The 22343-nt window shown below is 35.9% G+C and overlaps 5 protein-coding genes and 1 pseudogene across 5 annotated transcripts; 4 read left to right on the top strand and 2 right to left on the bottom strand.

The window, feature by feature from the left end:
- Positions 1–230: 230 nt before the first annotated feature.
- LOC142973087 (uncharacterized) lies at positions 231–2562 on the bottom strand. Its single transcript, XM_076114642.1, has 4 exons — positions 2479–2562; positions 799–2394; positions 447–613; positions 231–359 (listed from the first exon to the last, which is right to left on the bottom strand). Exons 1-4 carry the CDS (start codon positions 2488–2490, stop codon positions 290–292), a joined length of 1845 nt encoding a protein of 614 aa, XP_075970757.1. The 5' UTR covers positions 2491–2562; the 3' UTR covers positions 231–289.
- Positions 2563–3618: 1056 nt separating this feature from the next.
- Positions 3619–4619, top strand: LOC142973094 (uncharacterized). Its single transcript, XM_076114649.1, has 4 exons — positions 3619–3668; positions 3755–4153; positions 4237–4403; positions 4497–4619. Exons 1-4 carry the CDS (start codon positions 3657–3659, stop codon positions 4534–4536), a joined length of 618 nt encoding a protein of 205 aa, XP_075970764.1. The 5' UTR covers positions 3619–3656; the 3' UTR covers positions 4537–4619.
- A 1715-nt stretch (positions 4620–6334) lies between these two features.
- On the top strand, positions 6335–7320 carry LOC142973099 (cuticle protein 19-like). The gene is made up of 3 exons (XM_076114655.1): positions 6335–6374; positions 6680–6844; positions 7084–7320. Exons 1-3 carry the CDS (start codon positions 6363–6365, stop codon positions 7318–7320), a joined length of 414 nt encoding a protein of 137 aa, XP_075970770.1. The 5' UTR covers positions 6335–6362.
- Positions 7321–9257: 1937 nt separating this feature from the next.
- LOC142973093 (uncharacterized) lies at positions 9258–13582 on the top strand (annotated as a pseudogene).
- A 2440-nt stretch (positions 13583–16022) lies between these two features.
- Positions 16023–16744, bottom strand: LOC142973104 (uncharacterized). The gene is made up of 4 exons (XM_076114659.1): positions 16708–16744; positions 16475–16612; positions 16230–16396; positions 16023–16145 (listed from the first exon to the last, which is right to left on the bottom strand). Exons 1-4 carry the CDS (start codon positions 16717–16719, stop codon positions 16085–16087), a joined length of 378 nt encoding a protein of 125 aa, XP_075970774.1. The 5' UTR covers positions 16720–16744; the 3' UTR covers positions 16023–16084.
- A 919-nt stretch (positions 16745–17663) lies between these two features.
- Positions 17664–21530, top strand: LOC142973108 (uncharacterized). Its single transcript, XM_076114664.1, has 7 exons — positions 17664–17726; positions 17839–17976; positions 18055–18221; positions 18306–18342; positions 20899–21039; positions 21118–21284; positions 21375–21530. The coding sequence occupies exons 1-7, from the start codon at positions 17715–17717 to the stop codon at positions 21433–21435; spliced, it is 723 nt and encodes a 240-aa protein (XP_075970779.1). The 5' UTR covers positions 17664–17714; the 3' UTR covers positions 21436–21530.
- The last annotated feature ends 813 nt before the right edge of the window (positions 21531–22343 follow it).

The raw sequence follows: 22343 nt of genomic DNA, 5'->3' as shown, positions 1-22343 counted from the left end.
TTAACTGTATAAAGCCATTTAATGAATTAGATCAATTTTCTTATGAAATTGCCGTAAGCGTAAGGTTCGTTTTTATATACCCATTAATAAGTGGATGAATATGCTAAACTCTTTCTTAGATGCTTTTAAATGTGTACTTTGATAAATTCTTAGGTTGGATTTCTGAGAATAAAAATAAATATATACTCGGTAATAAGTTTATTTACATTTCATATAAAAATTTAAATAAGAAAAACTTCAAACAATAACAGTTAAAAAACTTCAACAATGAGATGTAACTATTCCGAGATTAGTGATGATGGTGATGTTCGGGAATAATGTGCTTGGCATGTCCCTCGTACTTCACTTCAGCGTTGAAACTGTAACACAGACAAAACGTTTAAGATTACACTCGAAAGTGGGTAAATATCTAGTAACAAATAAATGTTTTTCTGTAAGGCACTTACCCGCTCTTCTTGTCAGCGTGGTACTTGACGATCCTGACGGTGCCATCAGGCTGGTCCAGACCGTACTCGCCCTTCACAACGTATCCATCACGGTGCTCGTGCTGGTACTTGTGGTCGTGGGTGTGAGGGTCCTTGACTTCATACGCGAACTCGTATTTGGGATGGCTCTGCGGTAAAAACAATGGACTTAATAAATGATAGCCAAAAATGCGCTGTATCTTTACAGTATCGAGAGCCAATGTAACAGCTTAGGTATAGGAGTCGGATAACCTAATGTATTAAAAGATATACAAAGTTGATCATGGTATTACGAATAAAAGGTTAGATTAATCGTATAATACTTGTAACTTACGTAGTATTCAACGTGCTTGGTCAAGTGTCCATCATGGTGCTGGTGGATGTTTTGAGAGGAATAAGCGTGTTCATAGTGGCCGTGGTGTTCGCTCTGGTGTTCATGATGACCATAATGTTCTTCGTGGTGGCCGTGCTGGCTGGCTGCCTCCTCATGTCCATGAGCTTGAACAAGCACGATATTCTGAGCGGAATGAGCGTGACCATGGTTTTCATGGTGACCATGGCTTTGTACTTGATGTCCATAGTGGCTATTTTCTTGTTGTTCTTGATGATGTTCTTCGTGATGGTTAGCTGCCTGTTCATGTCCGTGAGCCTGGTGAAGTACAATGTTTTGAGAGGAATAAGCATGACCGTGGTTTTCTTGGTGTCCGTGCTGTTCAGCGTGGTGTCCGTGGCTGGCAGCCTGTTCGTGTTCTTGAGCGTGGTGGAGCACGACATTTTGGGAGGAATAAGCATGACCATGGTTTTCCTGGTGTCCGTGGTGCTCAGCCTGGTGTCCGTTGTAGTGGCTCTCGTGAATATTAGCTGCTTGCTCGTGTCCATGGCCTTGGTGAAGAACAATATTTTGGGAAGAATAAGCGTGACCGTGATTTTCCTGATGGCCGTGTTGTTCTACGTGGTGGTTATCCTCGTGATGGGCGGACGCCTGTTCGTGTCCATGGGCTTGGTGAAGTACAACATTCTGAGAGGAATAAGCATGACCATGGTTTTCTTGGTGGCCATGTTGTTCTTCATGGTGTCCGTGGCTGGCAGCCTGGTTGTGTCCCTGAGCGTGATGGAGCACGATGTTTTGGGAGGAATAAGCATGACCATGGTTTTCTTGATGTCCGTGATGACTGGCGGCCTGTTTGTGTTCCTGTGCATGGTGGAGTACAATATTCTGAGAGGAATGAGCGTGGCCGTAGTTTTCCTGGTGACCATGGCTTTCTTCATGAGAGTGTCCATGAGATTCCTGCTGGTGGTTAGCAGACTGTTCGTGTCCGTGAGCAAGTTGGAGTACGATGTTCTGAGAAGAATAAGCATGACCATGATTTTCCTGATGTCCATGTTGTTCTTCATGGTGTCCGTGATGGGCAGACGCCTGCTCATGTCCATGACCTTGGTGAAGTACAATATTTTGAGAAGAGTAAGCATGACCGTGGCTCTCCTGATGGCCACTCTGTTCTACATTGTTTCCATGGCTATTTTCTTTGTGTTGTTCGACGTAATGTACCTCATGATGTACAGGTGCCTCGTGTTGTTGGGCGTGGTGGAGCACGATGTTCTGAGAAGAGTAAGCATGTCCGTGGTTTTCTTCGTGACCGTGATGTTCTTCGTGGTGGCCGTGGTTGTTGGCGGACTGCTCATGACCGTGGGCGTGATGAAGAACGATGTTCTGGGAGGAATAAGCGTGACCATGGCCGTGTTCCTCGTGACCGTGTTCCTCATGGCCTTGTTCTACGATTTTTCCATAATGATAGTCTTCGTGGTGAGCCTCCGCTTGCTTGTGGCCGCCGGTGTGATGAAGCACGATACTTTGAGAAGAGTAAGCATGGCCATGATGATGGTCTTGAGCGTACACCGCTGCTGCGACCGCAACGGTAACAAAGAAAATCTGCAATAATAATACAAAACAGTTTAAATTGTATTTCTTCGTAAAATAACTTTATTATTTATTAAATTTTATTAATGAATATACCTTTGTAAACATGATTTCTTTAATCTTTCCTTATTAAAAGTTAAACGTTAACTGATGCTTTCATAAGAAACTCGCAGGTTTTATATACTACAAAGAACAAGTTTAAAAATACCTATAATGTGAATGCGTGGTTTTGGTGATAAAGCAAGTTTTTATTTTAAACCTGCTGATCTCATTTAGCGCACTGACCTTTCCGTACTAACTGAATGTATGTTCATGACCCTAATGATTTTAGGTCTAAATACAAAAATAGGCATAATTAAATTGAACCAATGACATATTTTTATAGATTCTTTTGAAGCGATTTTTATAAGTTTCTTAATTAATTTTGCACCCAATGAATAATTCTCAGAATAAACAGCTTTTATCAAAACTTACTAACCTTTGAAATATATACATAGCACTAAAATAAATGATGGTTTAAGATACCGTTTCTACATAGCTAAATAGAAGTTAGTTAGTTTCCCGTTTCATATAAATTCACCTTTTAGTACACTTTTTCCGTTTCGGTTATTTACTAGTTGCTTAACTGCACGCTTGGTGCAGCGGTTAAAGTGGTCACCTTGCCGCAATAACCGTAGCGCCGCGTGTGGCGGGTTCAAATCCCACCCGGGACAAATGTTTGTGTGATGAGCACGAGTATTTGTTCTGAGCCTAGTTGTAAATGTATCTATATAGTTATGACCTATTAATAAGTTTATAAGTTTGTTTATCAGTTGCCTTGTTACATAAATACCTAGTACAAGCTCTGCTTAATTAGGAATCAGATGACTATCAGTGAGATATCTGTAAAAATATTTAATATTTGTCCAAAAAAAAAAAAAATTACTAATATTCTGTATATTATTATGCGTTAAGTAACTTAACTCATACTACAAAATTATATGATGTGAAGTGATGTGACAAAACTTTTTTTAACCATAAATTTACTCAGAACAACCATAAAATACAATATTTACTATATTAATGTGTATTATGTAATACTATGCATTAAACTGATCAATGAGAATAGGTGTGAAATAATCCGGTTAAAAACTTGATTTTCTTAATATAAAGTTCAATTTTATCCACTTGTTACTTACAAACTTGTTCTTTGGCTTGTATATAAAAATCTGAATTTCTTTTTCGAGTTATCAGTCAGCAGTCTACTTTTGTAAAGAAAACAAATAAACAGCAATATGTTTACCAAGGTATAATCTAATAAAAAAAAATACGATACATTATTAAATACTCTACGTGAAAAATATTAAATCACCATCTTTTTTTACTTTCACAGATCCTCTTAGTCACTGTTGCTCTTGCGGCAGCCGCCGCTCAACACCACCACGGTCACGGTCATGACCATGCTTACTCCTCTCAAAGCATTGTCCTCCACCATACCACGGAACACAAACACGAGCCTACCCATCATCACGAACACCATGAATCCCATGGATATCATGAGCACCACGGTCATAATGAGCATCACGGTCATATTGAGCATCACGGACATGAAGAGCATCACGGACATAGTGTGCATCACGAACATCACGGACATCAGGAACATCACGGACATCAGGAACATCACGGACATCAGGAACATCACGGACATCATGAACACCACGGTCATGCCTCCTCTTCCCAAAGCTTCAGTCAGCACCATGATGGACATGTGACCAAGCACATTGAATACTATGTATGATCATTCGTCAGTACTTCTTTCAATCGAACTATAAGGCATAAGTTCTTCATCTAATGTTATTGCTTTGTAATCTACAGGGTCATCCCAAATACGAGTTCGCTTATGAAGTCAAGGACCCTCACACCCACGACCACAAGTACCAGCATGAGCACCGCGACGGATACGTTGTGAAGGGCGAGTACGGTCTGGACCAGCCTGATGGCTCCGTCAGGATCGTCAAGTACTACGCTGACAAGAAGAATGGGTAAGGGTCTACGATACTATTGAAATAAATTCTAGAGTTTGTATAAATTTATCTAATTGAAAAGTGTCTCATAAAATTTTGTTTTGATTACAGATTCAACGCTGAAGTGAAATACGCGCACCACCATCATTGATCGAGTTCTGTCTAGTCTGTTGAAACTTTGTTACCGTTATTGAAATTGTTGAACCTAGTTTGTAAATAATGTGAATAAACAAGAAAGAAAAATATTTGACAAGTTTTAATTACTTTATTTTAGATCCTAAATGAAAATGTAGTAGACTTGATCCTTGTGACTGAATATTTTTTGCCCAGTTTGAAATATTCTGACTGATTAATAAATTGCCAGCTCCAAGCTGCAAGTTAGTTAATTAAATGACAATTCAATATATATTTTTTTATTCTACCTATGGCGTATACCGAATGCCAGGTGAATCACGAGGCAAAATAACAAAAAATGGTACACCAATTGGGAGATTGCAGCAAGATAGGTCCCGTGAAAATATGTAAACTCAAACTGGTAACTACCATTTAGGGTGTACGTGTTCACCACCAGAGGCATGCTATATATAAAATATAGGGGGAAGGTTTTTGCCCAGCTGTGGTTCCATAGAGGCCAGTAATAATAAATTATAGCAACCAACAACCTCATAACATAATTAACTAATAGATCTAGGACCTCATAAAATAATTGGACTATTCTAAAATACTTTTTACTAAGATAGTAGTTCCAACAAAATTGATAAATTTGTTCTTCGTAAACATCATGCTATTACCATTTTTTTTAACAGGAACAGTACAACTATTTTGTACAAAGAAACGTGATAATTGTAAATCAATAGTCGTTGAAAATACAAACAATAACATTTTCAAGCTTGTGTAATATTGAACTGAATTCAAGATTAGAGTATTTTAATGTTTATTTAAAAAATAGAACTTGTTTCATTCACAATTTACTCAAAATAAAAACAGATGAACACGACTACTAAAAGATGAAGATGCTGTTTGCTGATAACTTTAACGCCGAGTTCACAATTAACGTTTAAATGTCAGATAAGCTAACAGCTAAATGGAGTAAACGGCTGTCAATTCCTTCTCTGATACTATGTAACAGAAATTTAGAAGTGCCTTAGTGGCGCCAATCAAAATGAAAAAAAAAAATCAGTTTCTCCGTTTCCGATACTGCCAATGGGGTTATTCGTTTTATCAAATTTATAAACACTATACACCCTTTCGACTTTACTCATCAGCTTAAAGTGATCACTGTGCTGCTGCTTCGGCACTAAGAGAACATGAATTAGGTAACAGACGGAAAAATATACAAAGAAATCATGTTGGGACGAATTTCGTTTATTCATAAAGAGTTTCAGTGCCACAAGTCATTTGCCTATATTGCAAATAGTAGTAAAGACTTTAGTAAAGACGTTCTTTTGTATCCGTGATGATGGAAATGCACCGTCCAGGTACCAGAATTTATCACATCATAGCAATTTTATGCTTAAATCCTTAAATAAAATTGGCTACATTACGAGTCAATAACGTCTATCCAGTCTTAATTGTTCTTTGATGATTTTATGAAAAAAAGCATGTATACTGTATGATACAAAATCGTTCGTAAAGTAATACAACAATAAAAGTTCGATATTGATAAAGATATTAATATTCAATGACCTTAAATCGTACTACTTTTAAGGGATTTTACAATTGTACACGTAATTCGCGCACGTGCTGCACCGGTTGCTCCAAATAAAGTCGGTGACGCGTAAGTTATGTGAACTCGCACCTTACACAAGGTCGGCAAGCCTTCAACACTAATTTTACTTAATCGACTGGTTTAAAATAACACTCTTTAGGGACTTAATCAACTTGTTTTTTCGTTGTATATAAAAACGACGAAATTGTTTACTTAAATATCAGTTAGCTCAAAGCTTAACACGAAAGCACAACTTAAAATCAGTCATTATGTTCACAAAGGTAAATTTAATAAACAAAATCTCAAAAGCGGTCCTTGTAAATTGTTATCGTATCAATTTATATTCAAAAGTATACAAATAGTCGAAGCTTAATTTGACCGACTTCAGGGCAACAGCATCTATTAGCACGCATACCAAATTTTTGGTTAGCCCTTACCACCGTTCTATGGAATTTGAGACTGGATCTCGGCTATGTGCCGATAGATCCAAATTATAACACGTCTCGGCAACTTAGAATCAGTAATTGCAGCTTATATTTTTACAGGAGTTAATCATTTTAAACAAACTAATAAGTTCTTTGCACAGGTAATTCTGCTCGCGGTCGCCCTCACAGCGGTGGCAGCCATTCCTCAAGACTACCATCACGTCCATGGACACGCCTCCGGACACATTGAACATCACAAGGAACACGTGGAACACAAACATGAGGAGCACAAAGGACATCATGAACATCATCACGTTGATTATTATGTAAGATCTACAAATTATACTAGTTGCGAATTCAAATAAAGCAACGCAATAAGTTAGATGAAACTCATACAACTCTAGACAACTCAATTAGTAAGCTTAGAACCCAAGCCTAGCTTCAATAATAGTCATGCAATTTTCGATTTCGATCTATATATAGCTTAAACAATATTTAATTCCATTACCCTGATAAATCTAAATCAGCCTGTTTCTTTTGCTTAATATTGTTCTTTATTTTAAAGGCCCATCCCAAATACGAATTCGCGTACGAGATCAAGGACCCTCACACTCACGACATGAAGCACCAGCACGAGCACCGCGACGGTGATGTGGTGAAGGGCGAGTACGCCTTGCACCAGCCCGACGGTACCGTCAGGATCGTCAAGTACCACGCCGACAAGAAGACCGGATTCCACGCTGACGTCAAGTACGAGGGTCACGCCAAGCACATCGTTCCTGAACATCACCACCATCACTAAACGTTAACGAACTCGCTCTTTAGAAATTAATCATGAAAACCTCATTGTTGATTTTGTTGTTGACTATTTTGTAAAATAAAATGATTGTACTGCAGTTTACGTTCTTCATTTCATCGTTTTATTAATATTAATCGAAGAGCACTTTGAAAAACGTAAATCAAATCAAAAAGTAACAGAAGTTTCTGTCTTCTTCAATTAACTTTTTATCAAGAAGTGGATCAATCTCCCAAATCTAATAAAGATTTGGTATAAATGCAAAATATGTGGCGACATTATAGCTCAATACCTCTTACCCTATTCCTAATTAACCGAACTATACATCCAGGTCATATAAAATATAAGAATAATATGGCTGTATATGAGAAAAGTCATTGCAGCATCGAAATAAAAAAAATCGTAATACTGTTTCAAGAACAAGTAAAATATTCGAATCAGTCCTCAACTACAAAATCTAAATATTTTTTTAGAAGACTATTCACAAGCAAAATATGCTGTCACCTACATAATGTGTGATATTTAGATAGTGGTGTTAATATCGATCCGTATATTTGACGTCAATGAATTACGCTTGAAAATATTGTTCTGGAATTGCCAAGTACAGATTTTATGAAAAAAGTTACGTAGACTGGTTTGTGTTCGTCGTGACATTTATGTCCAGACTCACTTCACTTAAAAAATATCATTTCTGCAGGATAAAAAATACTCTTACGATAAATAAGCAATAATTTCTAATGTAGCGTGAATCTCTACTGTCGATACTTTTATAGTAGAGAGAGAGTTTGATTTTTGAAATACTGCAAAAATCGTTCCTACGGCGCCCGCTAGAGGCGCCGATAGCTAACTAGTTGTCGATAGTCCATACTTGATAGTAGCAGAGAATCACGTTACAGATAACATGGTCAAATAAAATATATTTATGAATACAGCTTTTTTGTAAACAAGTAAATCTGTAATTTGCATTGCATGCAAAGTTCACGACGGCTTGTTGCATTTACCTTCACAAAATTATGAGATGGGAGCCGGTTACTTCATTACAGAAAATACAGACGAGCCGAGCCCTTGACAATGAATGAGAGTCAACGATCGTAAAACCTACGTCACTAGCAGCATTCCGTTCCGGTTAAAGGTGAAACATCTTTATTATGAAGGAGTGATAAATAAGGTAGCGTAGGTCATGTGCTGTATTTACAAGTCGATAGTACTGACTTTCTTGGTTTGTGTATGACATACTGTAGACTTTTTTACTAGATTTTTCGATGTGCTTTTTAATGTAAAGGTGATTTCAACGTTCTAAATAGGCTGGATCAGTTTATTTGTTTTACGTGTACCTGACGGCATCTACAATAGTCAGGTATGGCAAGAAGTATTATTTAGCAGTAAAAGACAAAAAATATCATGAAGTTAAGGGCTCTAACGGATTAGCAGTTAGTTGTGGAAACGGCTAGCTTCACGGCGAATCCTTTCTACAGTTTTATATGCAACCGCCTGAGATTTCATGACGTTTAAATGCGTACTATCACATGCCGTTATATATTAAACTAAAAAAGTGTAAGCCGCAACTGCGGCTAACCACTGGTGCGTTAAGTAAAGTCACATACGTGTCTTACCTACATATTGATAGTGTGTACAATGAAGACTAAAAGACCCTACCGGTCTGAAAAAATTCTAACAACTGTTCTAAGCAAAGTTGATTACCTCTTATAACAAGATCATTACGCTATCACCACGTTACGTAGACAACCGTTGTACCGCGATTACAAAAGTAAACTGTCACAAAGGCAATTACAGACGCCTGTTTAAAAGTAGATAATGACTTTACGACATTATTACAAATACAATATATTAAATATTTAACTGCCTGTCGTTTGATTGAATCAATGTTACCTTGATCACTTTTGTTTTCTATATAAAAGACATGCTCGAGACTGCTAGATATCAGTTTTCTGACAAACGTGGTTTAGTGTCAAACAAAATGTGTTCTAAGGTAAAGCATTATTTGGAAAAAAAGATTAGTTTTAAAAAATAAATGTGATAAAAATTAAACACTTTTGATGTAGGAGATAAGGATAAAGTCATCCTTCCATATATACGCATTTTATTAAGCTGAAAATGTCAAATAATTTACCTTATCAAAAATATTCTCAAACACCGTAAAACTATTTTCAAATACCAAGCAACTGCTTGCTTCTAGAAATAAATGTCTGACATACTTATAACATTTTGTCTTTACAGGTACTTTGTGTTTTGGCTGTGGTAGTCGCAGTGGTGGCGGCTGAATACGCTCACTCGTCGCAACATATCCACAGGCACGATGGCCACCCTCAGGAAGTAACCGTCCACGACAAACTTGGTCACCATCGCGTTGATTACTATGTAAGTAACAGTGTTACTATATCAAAGTTAGAAATTAGCAGGAACTCCCTGGATCTTTATCTTTTTTTAGATTATTATATTGTAGCATCAAAAAGAATCTGAAAAGTTAAATATTGTCGATTAAGAGGTTCTCAATGGAAGTGGAACTGAAAATGTACTTAATTAAATTTTGGATTAGAAGTCAATAGAACATTTACATTCTATTGTATAGTGTTGGTGAAGGACGCAACTATGTATGTAAAAAGGAATCCCCAACTTTTTGTATAATTAACACTACAATAATCGCTATCACTTCCTCCCAGGCCCATCCTAAATACGACTTCAAATATGAAGTGAAGGACCCGCACACCCACGACCAAAAGACCCATCATGAGGAGCGCGACGGTGACGTCGTCAAGGGATACTACTCCCTGCATGAACCTGATGGCACCGTCAGACACGTGCATTACCATGCTGATAAGCATACCGGGTAAGATAATTTATCAAAACAGTTACAACTTTATTTACGGTTCAGAATAAATTAGTAGAAGAAACAATTAGAGACATAATCTATAAAATTCAATAAGCAGCTCTTGGATATTTAATTTTTAATTTAAATTGGATAAATAAAATTTGCATTTACCAGTCTTGGGCCAATTGCGATTGAATAGTAGACTCCAGTCGCCAACCAATTTTATTGGTGTTTATAAAATTTTGTTTTTTTTTACAGATTCCACGCTGACGTGAAGCACAGCACCCACCATATTGTTCCTCATCACCATCACCACTGAATTGAATGTTAGCTAGATACCTAATGAAATGTTGTTTTCTATTGATTATAATAAATATTTAATTTTGTTATACCTATTGACTTTTATTAATTTCAACATTAGTGAAAAAAACAATTAATCCGATTCTCCAAACACAAGAACATACTATAACCTACTTATTTGTATTTACCCAATATTGTTTAGAAAACCACTGTAGTCTAACATAATAATATTGACATAACAATGCAAAATAGATTCTTAAAATAGGTTTCAAATGACATCTTCTTCATAGATGTTATTTCAACTTAGCCAAAACTACAAACAATTTTGGCTCTACGAAAGACTTTCTTATGATTTTTATGTAAAGATTCCCCGTCACGTTTATTAGTGAGCTAGGTAATGGTTTATTGTCGCATTGTTTACTTAGATAACTAAGAAAATAAAATATAAAGGTACATCTAAAACACAAATTATTACTTCCCAATGCTTGCAAGGATCTCTTCCCGGAACGACAGAGTTAGTCTATGAGTCCACCACGCATGCTAAGTGCGAGTCGATAACTTTACATTCCTCAAGTTTTTGCAACGTTAGAACAAATGATGATTATTTCTCATGCACGCATAATTTTGATAAGTTTTTGGTGTTGCCTTGGATTCCAATTATCTTGTGGGAGACAAACGCTTAGACTATTCAGGTACCACTACTGTGGAAGAATCTATAAATAAAAAAAAACAAATCGATATTTTTTTAAATGATAACATTGAAACTGTTATTCATCAAATGTTACAAAATTTGCATATCGGACAAAAAGTAAAATCCGAAAATTAAACACAAGTCACAAAATTTTTTGATGCTTTTCAAATCGAACCCAAGATGATAAAGTTGGTTTGAAATATTGCTTAAAAAAGTATATTGATAGATTCGATCAAGATAAATTCAATGCAGATTCAGCAAGCCCTATATTGTTTTTAAAAGCACCACTAATCAAAAGACTTATTCACTTGACCTGCTTATAGTAAATGTGAATTTTATTAATTGTACTTAAGAAAACAAGAAAAATAACTGAATAAAATTTATTTTAAACCACATCTTTTCATGCAAACGTTTTCCTTCCTTGAAATAAATAGTATTATCAGTATGACGTTATTGTGCTACTAACCGATACGCTAGAAGTCGATACCGTCCTCGAACCCGAGACCTCGTGTTCATCAGTCGGATACACCGCACATTAGAATTTTAAATGAACAAATAAGAAGAGATAATCTATTAAAATCAAAACTGAAAATTTATTTATTTAAAGTCTGTAGGTCTGTCTAAACTGTAGGTCAAATATGACACTTAAGATAGTCATCTTAAGTGTCATATTTGACCTACAGTTACAGTTACTGAATCTACCTCTACCTCGAAAAGGGGGTAGAGCCTTATGAGAAGAGCTAGCAAGAAACTCACGGCCACTCCTTTCAATCGCCAAAAGATTTACAATGTGGTTGATACAATAATTAACCATGCGAGGAGCTGCCAACAATCAGCGATACAGACTAAACGTCAATTATGTGTAATGAAAACAAGTGCACACGTAAATGTGTGGATTTGCGAAAATATAGCCAAGTTACTTATTCTACCTACTAACATGACAATGTGGCTTTAGTTACAGTATACAAAACGCACCGCCCAAACCACTGGATGGATCGAGCTGAAATTTGGCACGCATATTATGACGTAGGCACCACCCTTAAGGGAATCAAATAGGGGATGAAACTTTGTCAATTTTAAACCGATCGGTCTAAGACTGCAAGCATCGAGTTACTATGACGTAAGCATCCCCTAAGATAGGATTTTGATAAATTTCTTCCCTATAGGGATAAAATAAGGAAGAAAAAAGTGACAGATTTAATTATTATCATCAAGTTATACACAATATCACGTGTATGCATCACTAATTGCCCATATTTATATCAAATAATACGAAAAAAAATGCGTCAGACGTCATATGCAAGTGTTTGACTTCTCCTTAAAAAGTAATTAATTTAACTGAATTTTTAATACCATACTAACACAGTCCAAAAAAATACGTTCTGCCTTTATTAATATCTTTAACACATTATTCAGAAGAAACTCTAGCAAACAGTTTGTAATCTTTTGTAACACAAACATTCGTGTTATCAATATTCCCAAAAATTGGTTAAGAGCACCAAATTGTATAATTTCCAATAACAACAGATAACACATTACGTGCATGCAAGATTTGCATAAACAATATGACGCTTTTGTCGGCATTCCAACCGTTAGTGCAAGTGCACACGTGAATGTGTAGATTTGCGAAATTATTGCAAACGTAATAATATCGTATCGTAAAATTTTAATTTTCTCCGTATCAGGGAGAAATCCATATCACCTTGAAGCTTTACTTTTATTATAAAAGCAGTGTTTTTTTCTAGATAGGTATCAGTACACTCATAGGCTAAGTAACAGCAGTACGAAAGCGAAGCTAAAAAATGTTCACCAAGGTAACAATAAAAAAAATCTCATCTTTTCACGCATTACCTAAGAAACAACGAAACGTATTAGATATGATATGATCGTTTTTCTTGTGCCCTCCAGGTATTGTGCATGGTGGCCGCAGTAGCCGCAGTTGCAGTGTCAGCTGAGCACGCTCACTCGTCGCAGCACATCCACAAACACGACGGACACGCCACAGAAGTAACGTTCAAAGACCATCACGGACATCACCACCACGACTACTATGTAAGTAACATCTACTAAGTGTTGACATCATCACACTATGTTCAACTCAGTACTAACGATGTCGTTGTGTTGTAACAGACTCACCCCAAGTACCACTTCAAGTACGAGGTGAAGGACCCGCACACACACGACCACAAGTCGCAGCACGAGGAGCGCGACGGTGACCACGTCAAGGGATACTACTCCCTGCATGAGCCTGACGGTCATGAGAGACACGTGCACTATCACTCTGACAAACACACCGGGTAAGAATTTCATACAGAAGCATTTATAGTTTTAAGAACTATTTAAAAACCGCAAACAGTTTTATTAATCGTTTTCTGCTTTGTTACAGTTTCCACGCTGACGTGAAACACGGCACTCACCACATCGTACCTCACCATCATCATCATTAAAATATTTTGTGTTGCAAAAGACTACTAGTGTACTGTGATTTACATTTATAATGTTATTTTAAATAAAAATGTGATATTATACTTTTTAAATTTTATTTAACTTCAACCTCATAAGTTTATTTTGTTTATTTTCCATTAAAACAATATGCGGCAAATATGCTTATGAATTAGTAAATAAGCACATTTCCAGCAGTGGCCAGCATGTCGTAAACACAATATTACATGTAGAATACCGTCTTACTCATCATCATAAGCAAAGTGCTATAGAAGTAATATAGTCTTATGTATTTCGCAAAAACAATTTGTTCTATTAAAAAATATGTCAAATGCTCACTAGTTGACAGTATCGACTATAAAAAATTGTGCTACAGCTTTAACTTTTCTATAACCAATAATAATAATAATAATGTCCTTCTGGCCGATATTCAGCTTCGTATAAAGTGAAAAGCACAATAAATAAACAGGTGCACTCCCGACTCCATAAATCTCATAGCGTGATAGACCGGCTGGTGAGAACTCAGGGCCGATTGCTTTACGTGACTCAACTTCCTAACTTCGGGCAATTCCTGAGTGTTTTTAAGTTATTCTGTTAATCCTTAACAGGAAAACTCAGAAAAGACTTTTTATCGCCATTCAGAATTCTAAACCGAGACGCCGAATCATATACATACTAACATGAATGCGATACAGATTGTATTTTAGAGATAAATAATATTTTTTTACCAAAAAGCGGTGCTCACGCATATTTTTTTCAGTTAAAAGTAGTAACGAGGGCTAGCTAAAAACAGTGGCGGGAGCATGTCTTTATCCAAAAAAATTTACACAGCACCGAAAATATGAAAACTATGATAACATCGGCATTTCTTTGTATAAATACAACAAAAACAGGAAAGTAAAGCGAGGATCTCTGTATTCTGTATTTACTTTTAACATGCTGTGTCCCATGTCCCGAGCCCAGTTTTTATTTTTCCGTGGTGTACAACGCAACCTAATAGTTTCGCCACATACATCCGTACGCCTGTATAGCTCATAGCTTTAAGAATAAAAAGCTGGTATTTAGAACGAATTTTGTCACACCGACAAAAATATGTGCATATATTGAAAAACGATATACGATACCTTCACACGTGGGGATACATTTGTTTTTTTTTGCGTCCGCATCATAATATGGTATAATAAATTTAACTCATTAACTGCTGGGCAAGGGTCTCCTCCCGTAATGAGGGAGGGGTTAGACCTTGAGTCTACGCTGGCCAATTCCGGATTGGGGACTTTGCATACCTTCAAGAACTGTTATAATGAACTCTCCGGCATGCAAGAATGCATCACGTTGTATTCCTTCAACGTTGGAAAAAGTGATAATTATTTCTAATACACGTATATCTTTGAAAAGTAATTGTTGTGTTGCCGCGGGTTCGAACCTGCGACCACTTGCGAGGAAGGTACCAACTTATAGCATTCGGCTTTCACTATTCTCTCGGCTATCATGTGGTATACCGTTAAAAAAGTATTTTGAAACTTGACGGCTTTCTGAAACTTTTTTCTGGATACATGAAGAAAATAACGATAGTGGTATACCAATAGCAAAAATAAAAAGGAAAATTAGACAAATAAGCAGGCTTTTTTAATTTATAAATACTAAGCGACAAACTTCAAAAATCTTTACTGTAATTTTGTTGTTTACATTTCAAAATTCTAAGCTCTACAAGTCTTGACCTAAATCAATAAAAATAGGAACTTGGATGAAATAAAATTACTTTTACGTTCTAAAGTAAGTTTATACACCCACTAGCTGACCCGCGCAACTTCGCTTGCGTCACTTAAGAGAATGAGTCAAAATTTTCCCCGTTTTTGTAACATTTTTCGTTGCTACTCCGCTCCTTATGACCGTAGCGTGATGTTATATAGCCTATAGCCTTCCTCGATAAATAGGCTATCTAACACTGAAAGAATTTTTCAAATCGGACCAGTAGTTCCCGAGATTAGCGCGTTCAAACAAACAAACAAACAAACAAACAAACAAACAAACAATCAAACAAACAAACAAACTCTTCAGCTTTATAATATTAGTATAGATTAGTATAGATTTAGAACTATTACTTATGAGACTAGTCATTTAATAGTTTTAAGTCAATTATAGCTGTACTTCATACCTCTCGACACCTAGAAAACTTATTGCTCGATAGAAAAGCAATGGATTTCACAGCAATTAACATTACATTATAGATGTTGTTATAATCATAATTAATGCACCATAAAACTTATGGTGTAATAATATATGGTATGTCATAGTTCATGGTATCATAACAGTCATAATCCATGAAACATTTATGGCATAAAAGTTTTATGGGTAATGAATGACTGTTATTGATGTTATATGTATAAGTATTAGATAATAAAATTATAGTTTTAGGAAATCAAGCTTTTATTTACATTGTAGGTACGTTTACATATTTAAATACAAAATAACAATCACAATGAGAGGGTTAACAATATAACAGTCTAGTGATGATGATGATGAGGCACAATGTGATGAGTGCTGTGCTTCACGTCAGCGTGGAAACTGTAGAACAAACAAAACATGATAAGTACATCATTCAGATAGTACCATAACCTATAATAAAATATACTCAGTATAGATACGCACCCGGTGTGTTTGTCAGAGTGATAGTGCACGTGTCTCTCATGACCGTCAGGCTCATGCAGGGAGTAGTATCCCTTGACGTGGTCACCGTCGCGCTCCTCGTGCTGCGACTTGTGGTCGTGTGTGTGCGGGTCCTTCACCTCGTACTTGAAGTGGTACTTGGGGTGAGTCTGTTACAACACAACGACATCGTTAGTACTGAGTAGAACATAGTGTGATGATGTCAACACTTAGTAGATGTTACTCACATAGTAGTCATGGTGGTGATGTCCGTGATGGTCTTTGAACGTTACTTCTGTGGCGTGTCCGTCGTGTTTGTGGATGTGCTGCGAGGAGTGAGCGTGCTCCGCTGACACTGCTGCCACTAGGGCTAGCATAGCTACTACCTGAAGATGATACATATTATTAATGAGTAAGAAAGTACTTAATTAATTTAGCAATAAGGAATATATTTTATTGGGCAATTATTCATTATTTTTACCTTGATGAACATTTTTGTTTTTGTATATACTTGTTGTACTGAGTGTAGGAATTGAATGATGCATGAACAAAACAATCAAGGCTTTATATATTGATCAAAACAAAACACTCCCAAGGTAAAGCTAATTTCACTTCGCGATTTTTGGCAGTTAGCGCTTTCATTGGAATGTTCTTACTCGTAATAGTTTCGTAAATTCTACACGCAAGAGAAGTTGATAACATTATTATGATTGTTGCATTGTTTGTGTAGGCATATAGAGACAATTGAATGCAATCACTGGAAATTACTAGTTCACTTAGTATCAGTTCATATAATACCGTTACTGCTCTACCGAGGTTTAATAATTGCTTCGAAAGGATGATTGATGAGCACAAGGACTCGGCTAACCGAAATTATTTATTTATTTTAAATTAATTATTTATTTCAATTTGGAGTTCGTTCGTACGTAAAAATACAAATATTTGAAAGCAAAATAAACTAACAAATTCGGAAAGTAAACTAAACTCCAAACAAACAGATTTCCCGTTAGTATAAATAGAAATGGCGACAAAATTCAGTTAATTTATTAAAACTATTAAACCTATCCGTTGAAAGATAAACTGAAAAACCTCTACTAATCAACAACGGTGGTATCAAATATGTACTTATTAAAGCATCGCAGCCATACAAATATATACATATTTCTGAATTTCACATATTATACCCAATTTTAACAATATTATAATACACATAATTCGCAAATTTGCGACGTGCTAAATTATTTAACGTAAGCTGCATAAACGCACATAACAATATTATGTTCACACACAAATCCGTTGCATGCACATTTTTACGAAATAACGGTGCACGACAAAATCGGCCGTTAAAATTTTCAACTACAGAAATTACGAAGTGAAATTTGTGTTACCTTGGTAGTTTTATTTTCAATATAAAAGCCTGGAATTTTATATCCATGTATCATTCAACTTATAAGCGTAGTACGACAAGTACACTAACAAAAAACTAAAATGTTCATCAAGGTAAAATATCAGATTCATAAAATCTTTTAATAATTTAGTCAATCAAATATATTCCTTATCGCCAAATAAATAAAGTACCTTTATACTTATGTATAATATGTATCATCTTCAGGTTGTAGCTATGCTGGCCCTAGTGGCAGCAGTGTCAGCGGAGCACGCTCACTCCTCGCAGCACATCCACAAACACGACGGACACGCCACAGAAGTAACGTTCAAAGACCATCACGGACATCACCACCATGACTACTATGTAAGTAACATCTACTAAGTGTTGACATCATCACGCTATGTTCTACTCAGTACTAACGATGTCGTTGTGTTGTAACAGACTCACCCCAAGTACCACTTCAAGTACGAGGTGAAGGACCCGCACACACACGACCACAAGTCGCAGCACGAGGAGCGCGACGGTGACCACGTCAAGGGATACTACTCCCTGCATGAGCCTGACGGTCATGAGAGACACGTGCACTATCACTCTGACAAACACACCGGGTACGTATCTATACTGAGTATATTTTATTATAGGTTATGGTACTATCTGAATGATGTACTTATCATGTTTTGTTTGTTCTACAGTTTCCACGCTGACGTGAAACACAGCACTCATCACATCGTACCTCATCATCATCATCACTAGACTGTTATATTGTTAACCCTCTTATTGTGATTGTTATTTTGTATTTAAAACTTGATGTACTATGTAAATAAATGCTTTATGATGGATGTCTGTCTTTTTGTGTCAATTTCGTCTTGATAACGAAAAATCAGTTCTGTAAGGCATCGATACTGAGGTTGATTGCAAACCACATATTTTCCTTAAGAAATTTTCTTCTCGTCGTCAAGTCGATCAAAAGGAGAAAGCAACTGAGTAAAAACGTTCCTCCCGTTTGCAGCTGTTATGCGGTAGATAAGAATTGATATAGACTCCATAGCGCGATTCTATACAGTCGGTACTGACGAGTATTGAGAATATGACATTTAAAATGTATAAAAAAAATAGTTCCTATGGCACCCGCTAAAGGCACTGAAAAGATTTTCAATCAAATTTTCTTGACAGCTTGCCGGACCGAATCGCTCTACAGCCGACAGAATAAAAACGAGGACTGGTCGTAGCGTGGCCCTGACGCTACGACAAGTCGACGCTTTTACGAGAAGGAAAATCGCCACACCTACTGATCATCTTAATTTTCGATTCTAACTCGTATTAAACGAATAATGAAATCAAAATACTATGACACAAAACATGAATATTTAAGTCCCATTCTGATATAATTAATCAATTTTCCACACTTTCAGTCTTCAGTTCGCCTTAGATTCCTGCAAATTGGACATCATAAAAAGACGTAGTTATTATAACATCTTTTAAGCGTCATAATTTTACAAAGAGAAGACTATACGATGAAGCTGTCGGCTGCGGCTCAATCAAGGTCACATTAATAATAATTATCGCAGTTAAAAATATTTACAAAAACATTATTTTATATCCTCCCAACATTATAGACGTAAGAAGTTTGTCAGGATGGATGTACATGTGAGTTTGCATGTTTGGTATTATTCATACAAAAACTACAGAATAGATTTTAATGAAATTCACATAATATAGTTTATAACCAGCATTTACATAAAATATTGTTATATAATCTTTTCACGCAGTCCAAGGCACGAGCTAAAGTTATAACTACACATACTAATATTATATATTCGAAAGTAACTCTGTCTTTCTGTCTGTCTGTTACTCAATCACGCCTAAACTACTGAACCAATTTGCATGAAATTTGGTATGGAGATATTTTGATACCTGAGAAAGGACATATGCTACTTTTTACCCCTGGAAAAATCTCATTACCATGGGACAATTCAGGTGGCGGGCGAAGTCGCGGGTAAAAGCTAGTCTAAAAATAATTATACCGATGTTGTTTTGTCAAAAAATATTCATGACAAAATTATTTCTGCTTGATTCATTCATCAAACTTCTGTGATGTGCAGTTGAATCAATACTATCGAATAATTATTATTAAGCTTGACATAATTAAAAATCAATACCAATTTCGACTTTACTATGCAATGATTGCCATGGAACTAAACAATACATCCATATTGGTAGATAATCGCCACCGAGCCGGTGACAAAATACAAGAGACATTTTTTTTTTAAATATCGTGGGTGGAATAAGGCTTTTGAATTGGAATGTTAAGTTACCATAATTATCATTAAAGCAAAACACATACTAATATCCAAAAATATTCTCCTCCATTCACTATTCGACAAATTTAATAACAATTACAGGACTGGCCTTAGTGAACTCAATTTTAGTTGTTCTTAACATTATTTTAGCGAAAATATAATCCAATAGCATAGGCATTTGAAACAAAATAAAGCATGTCTACATGCCATGGTAGATGAACCATGACTAACTGTTATCATCTAGCGTATTCTATTAATATATTGCTGTGCTGTTTAATTCCCTAGTGATTTATAAACATGACATATTGGCATTGTTAATGGCTGTTATAAGGCTTGTAATATTCCCTGCGCACTTAATCTGCATGTGGATTGTGTATCTTAGTTGACAACTAATGTATGTTCATTTGATAACTACAATTTATTAGATCGCTGTTTTGTCATAACATATTTCTTACAGACATTCTAGAAAAGAAAATAATCTTCGGAATTGTGTCTATTACACAATTGTCAAAAGATAAAGACAATAGCCCCCTATAATTCGGATCGATAGACTAGGACAATCGAAGCCTGGCTTTAATCCAGGGTCTGGCGATTAACTGTTGCCATGGGCAGCACCGATAAACATTTTACACAACATTCCTTTTGTCGTTACATTCACAATCGTTATCCAAATATAACTTCACAAACGCAACTTGAACCATAAAATTGCAATTTTACGAAACAATGACAATCAACACATATCAGTCTGTTGCAAACGTATTAATTACTAAAAATATAAGAGAAATCAGTTTTACCTTGATAACTGTACTTTATACTATAAAAGAGCTGATTCTTTTTAGAAATGTATCAGAACACTCATTGGGTTTGTACGATAAGCACAAGCAAAAATGATCAGCAAGGTACATATTTCTCGAAAAGTTTTAACACTTTTTTTTCTAGCAGAGTAAATAAATATCTATATCTTATTATGTATTGACCATTTCAGGTTCTATGTGTGCTAGCTGTGGTGGCTGTCGTTGTTACAGCGGAGCACGCTCACTCCTCGCAGCACATCCACAAACACGACGGACACGCCACAGAAGTAACGTTCAAAGACCATCACGGACATCACCACCATGACTACTATGTAAGTGACATCTACTAAGTGTTGACATCATCACGCTATGTTCAACTCAGTACTAACGATGTCGTTGTGTTGTAACAGACTCACCCCAAGTACCACTTCAAGTACGAGGTGAAGGACCCGCACACACACGACCACAAGTCGCAGCACGAGGAGCGCGACGGTGACCACGTCAAGGGATACTACTCCCTGCATGAGCCTGACGGTCATGAGAGACACGTGCACTATCACTCTGACAAACACACCGGGTACGTATCTATACTGACTACTGAGTATATTTTATTATAGGTTATGGTATATCTAAATGATGTACTTATAATATTTTGTTTGTTCTACAGTTTCCACGCTGACGTGAAACACAGCACTCATCACATCGTACCTCACCATCATCATCACTAGACTGCTACTGTACAAGATTTTTTAATAATTATATGATTGTTGATTATTTATAACTTATTGTATCATTTATGTAAATAAAGAATCTATGAATATAATTTTAGTTGGTTTTCTTCGTGAAATCTAAATAATACTTACATGCATTTTCAAAAATAGATACCTTTAAAAACTGTAGAAACCTTCAATTATAAGTGGAACCAGAAAGAACGAAAATTATGTTGGTAATCTCATAATCATCTGAATAATTTCATCTTATCGAAGTACAGATACCAAAACAGTTACCAAAATAATTCTAAATTGAAGAAACAATTTGTGAAAGAAAAGAAAACTTGAGACACCTTGATTGAATTGATAAGTCTGAGCAGTTTTTTTTTTAAACTACACCCATGGCGTATTAATAGTGACAATTCCGTTTAACTTGTTGAACATCAAAACCGCTGAAATAAAGGAAAACCTGTACTAACATTTTTCCCATTATGCCAATTACACAAAAAACAATAACAAATGCCTTGTTTTAAAGTAAACGTAAGTATTTTTACGTCGTATATTTCTTTTTTGTAAGAGTTACTCTATCTCCAGAACGACTTTGCAACTAACCCACAGAATTAAGCTTAGCTTGAATTAAATATTATATCCTGGGTAAAGAACTTTTTACTTTTTTCATACTAAAATCTTGGACTTGAATTCTCGAGCAAAAGCTGGTCAAACTAGTGAAGTACAGCGCAGAATAAAAAATCAAATGGAAACAGTAGCACCGCACTAAAAGTGTTATATGATTACAATAACAACGACAAAATTCTCTTATTTATCTAATCATTTATACACTTTCAGCATTGAATCACTTGTAAAAAGTTTATGATTTTTCTATTGATTACGTCAATATTTATTTTAAAAATCTAGCATCAATGATA

The sequence above is a fragment of the Anticarsia gemmatalis genome, chromosome 5 (genome assembly GCF_050436995.1).
Source record: "Anticarsia gemmatalis isolate Benzon Research Colony breed Stoneville strain chromosome 5, ilAntGemm2 primary, whole genome shotgun sequence".
NCBI classification, from domain to species: Eukaryota; Metazoa; Arthropoda; class Insecta; order Lepidoptera; family Erebidae; genus Anticarsia; species Anticarsia gemmatalis.
This window is presented reverse-complemented; position numbering and strand designations above follow the sequence as displayed.

Bases quoted from the DNA above. Each gene is read 5' to 3' on its own strand.
- LOC142973087 (XM_076114642.1), bottom strand. The intron at 614-798 runs GTAAGTTACAAG...TTTTTACCGCAG, and splicing joins CCAAGCACGTTGAATACTAC to AGCCATCCCAAATACGAGTT. The intron at 360-446 runs GTAAGTGCCTTA...TCTGTGTTACAG, and splicing joins CACGCTGACAAGAAGAGCGG to TTTCAACGCTGAAGTGAAGT.
- LOC142973094 (XM_076114649.1), top strand. The intron at 4,154-4,236 runs GTATGATCATTC...TGTAATCTACAG, and splicing joins CCAAGCACATTGAATACTAT to GGTCATCCCAAATACGAGTT. The intron at 4,404-4,496 runs GTAAGGGTCTAC...TTTTGATTACAG, and splicing joins TACGCTGACAAGAAGAATGG to ATTCAACGCTGAAGTGAAAT.
- LOC142973099 (XM_076114655.1), top strand. The intron at 6,845-7,083 runs GTAAGATCTACA...TTTATTTTAAAG, and splicing joins ATCATCACGTTGATTATTAT to GCCCATCCCAAATACGAATT.
- LOC142973104 (XM_076114659.1), bottom strand. The intron at 16,397-16,474 runs GTGAGTAACATC...GTGTTGTAACAG, and splicing joins ATCACCACCATGACTACTAT to ACTCACCCCAAGTACCACTT. The intron at 16,146-16,229 runs GTGCGTATCTAT...TTTGTTCTACAG, and splicing joins CACTCTGACAAACACACCGG to TTTCCACGCTGACGTGAAGC.
- LOC142973108 (XM_076114664.1), top strand. The intron at 17,977-18,054 runs GTAAGTAACATC...GTGTTGTAACAG, and splicing joins ATCACCACCATGACTACTAT to ACTCACCCCAAGTACCACTT. The intron at 21,285-21,374 runs GTACGTATCTAT...TTTGTTCTACAG, and splicing joins CACTCTGACAAACACACCGG to TTTCCACGCTGACGTGAAAC.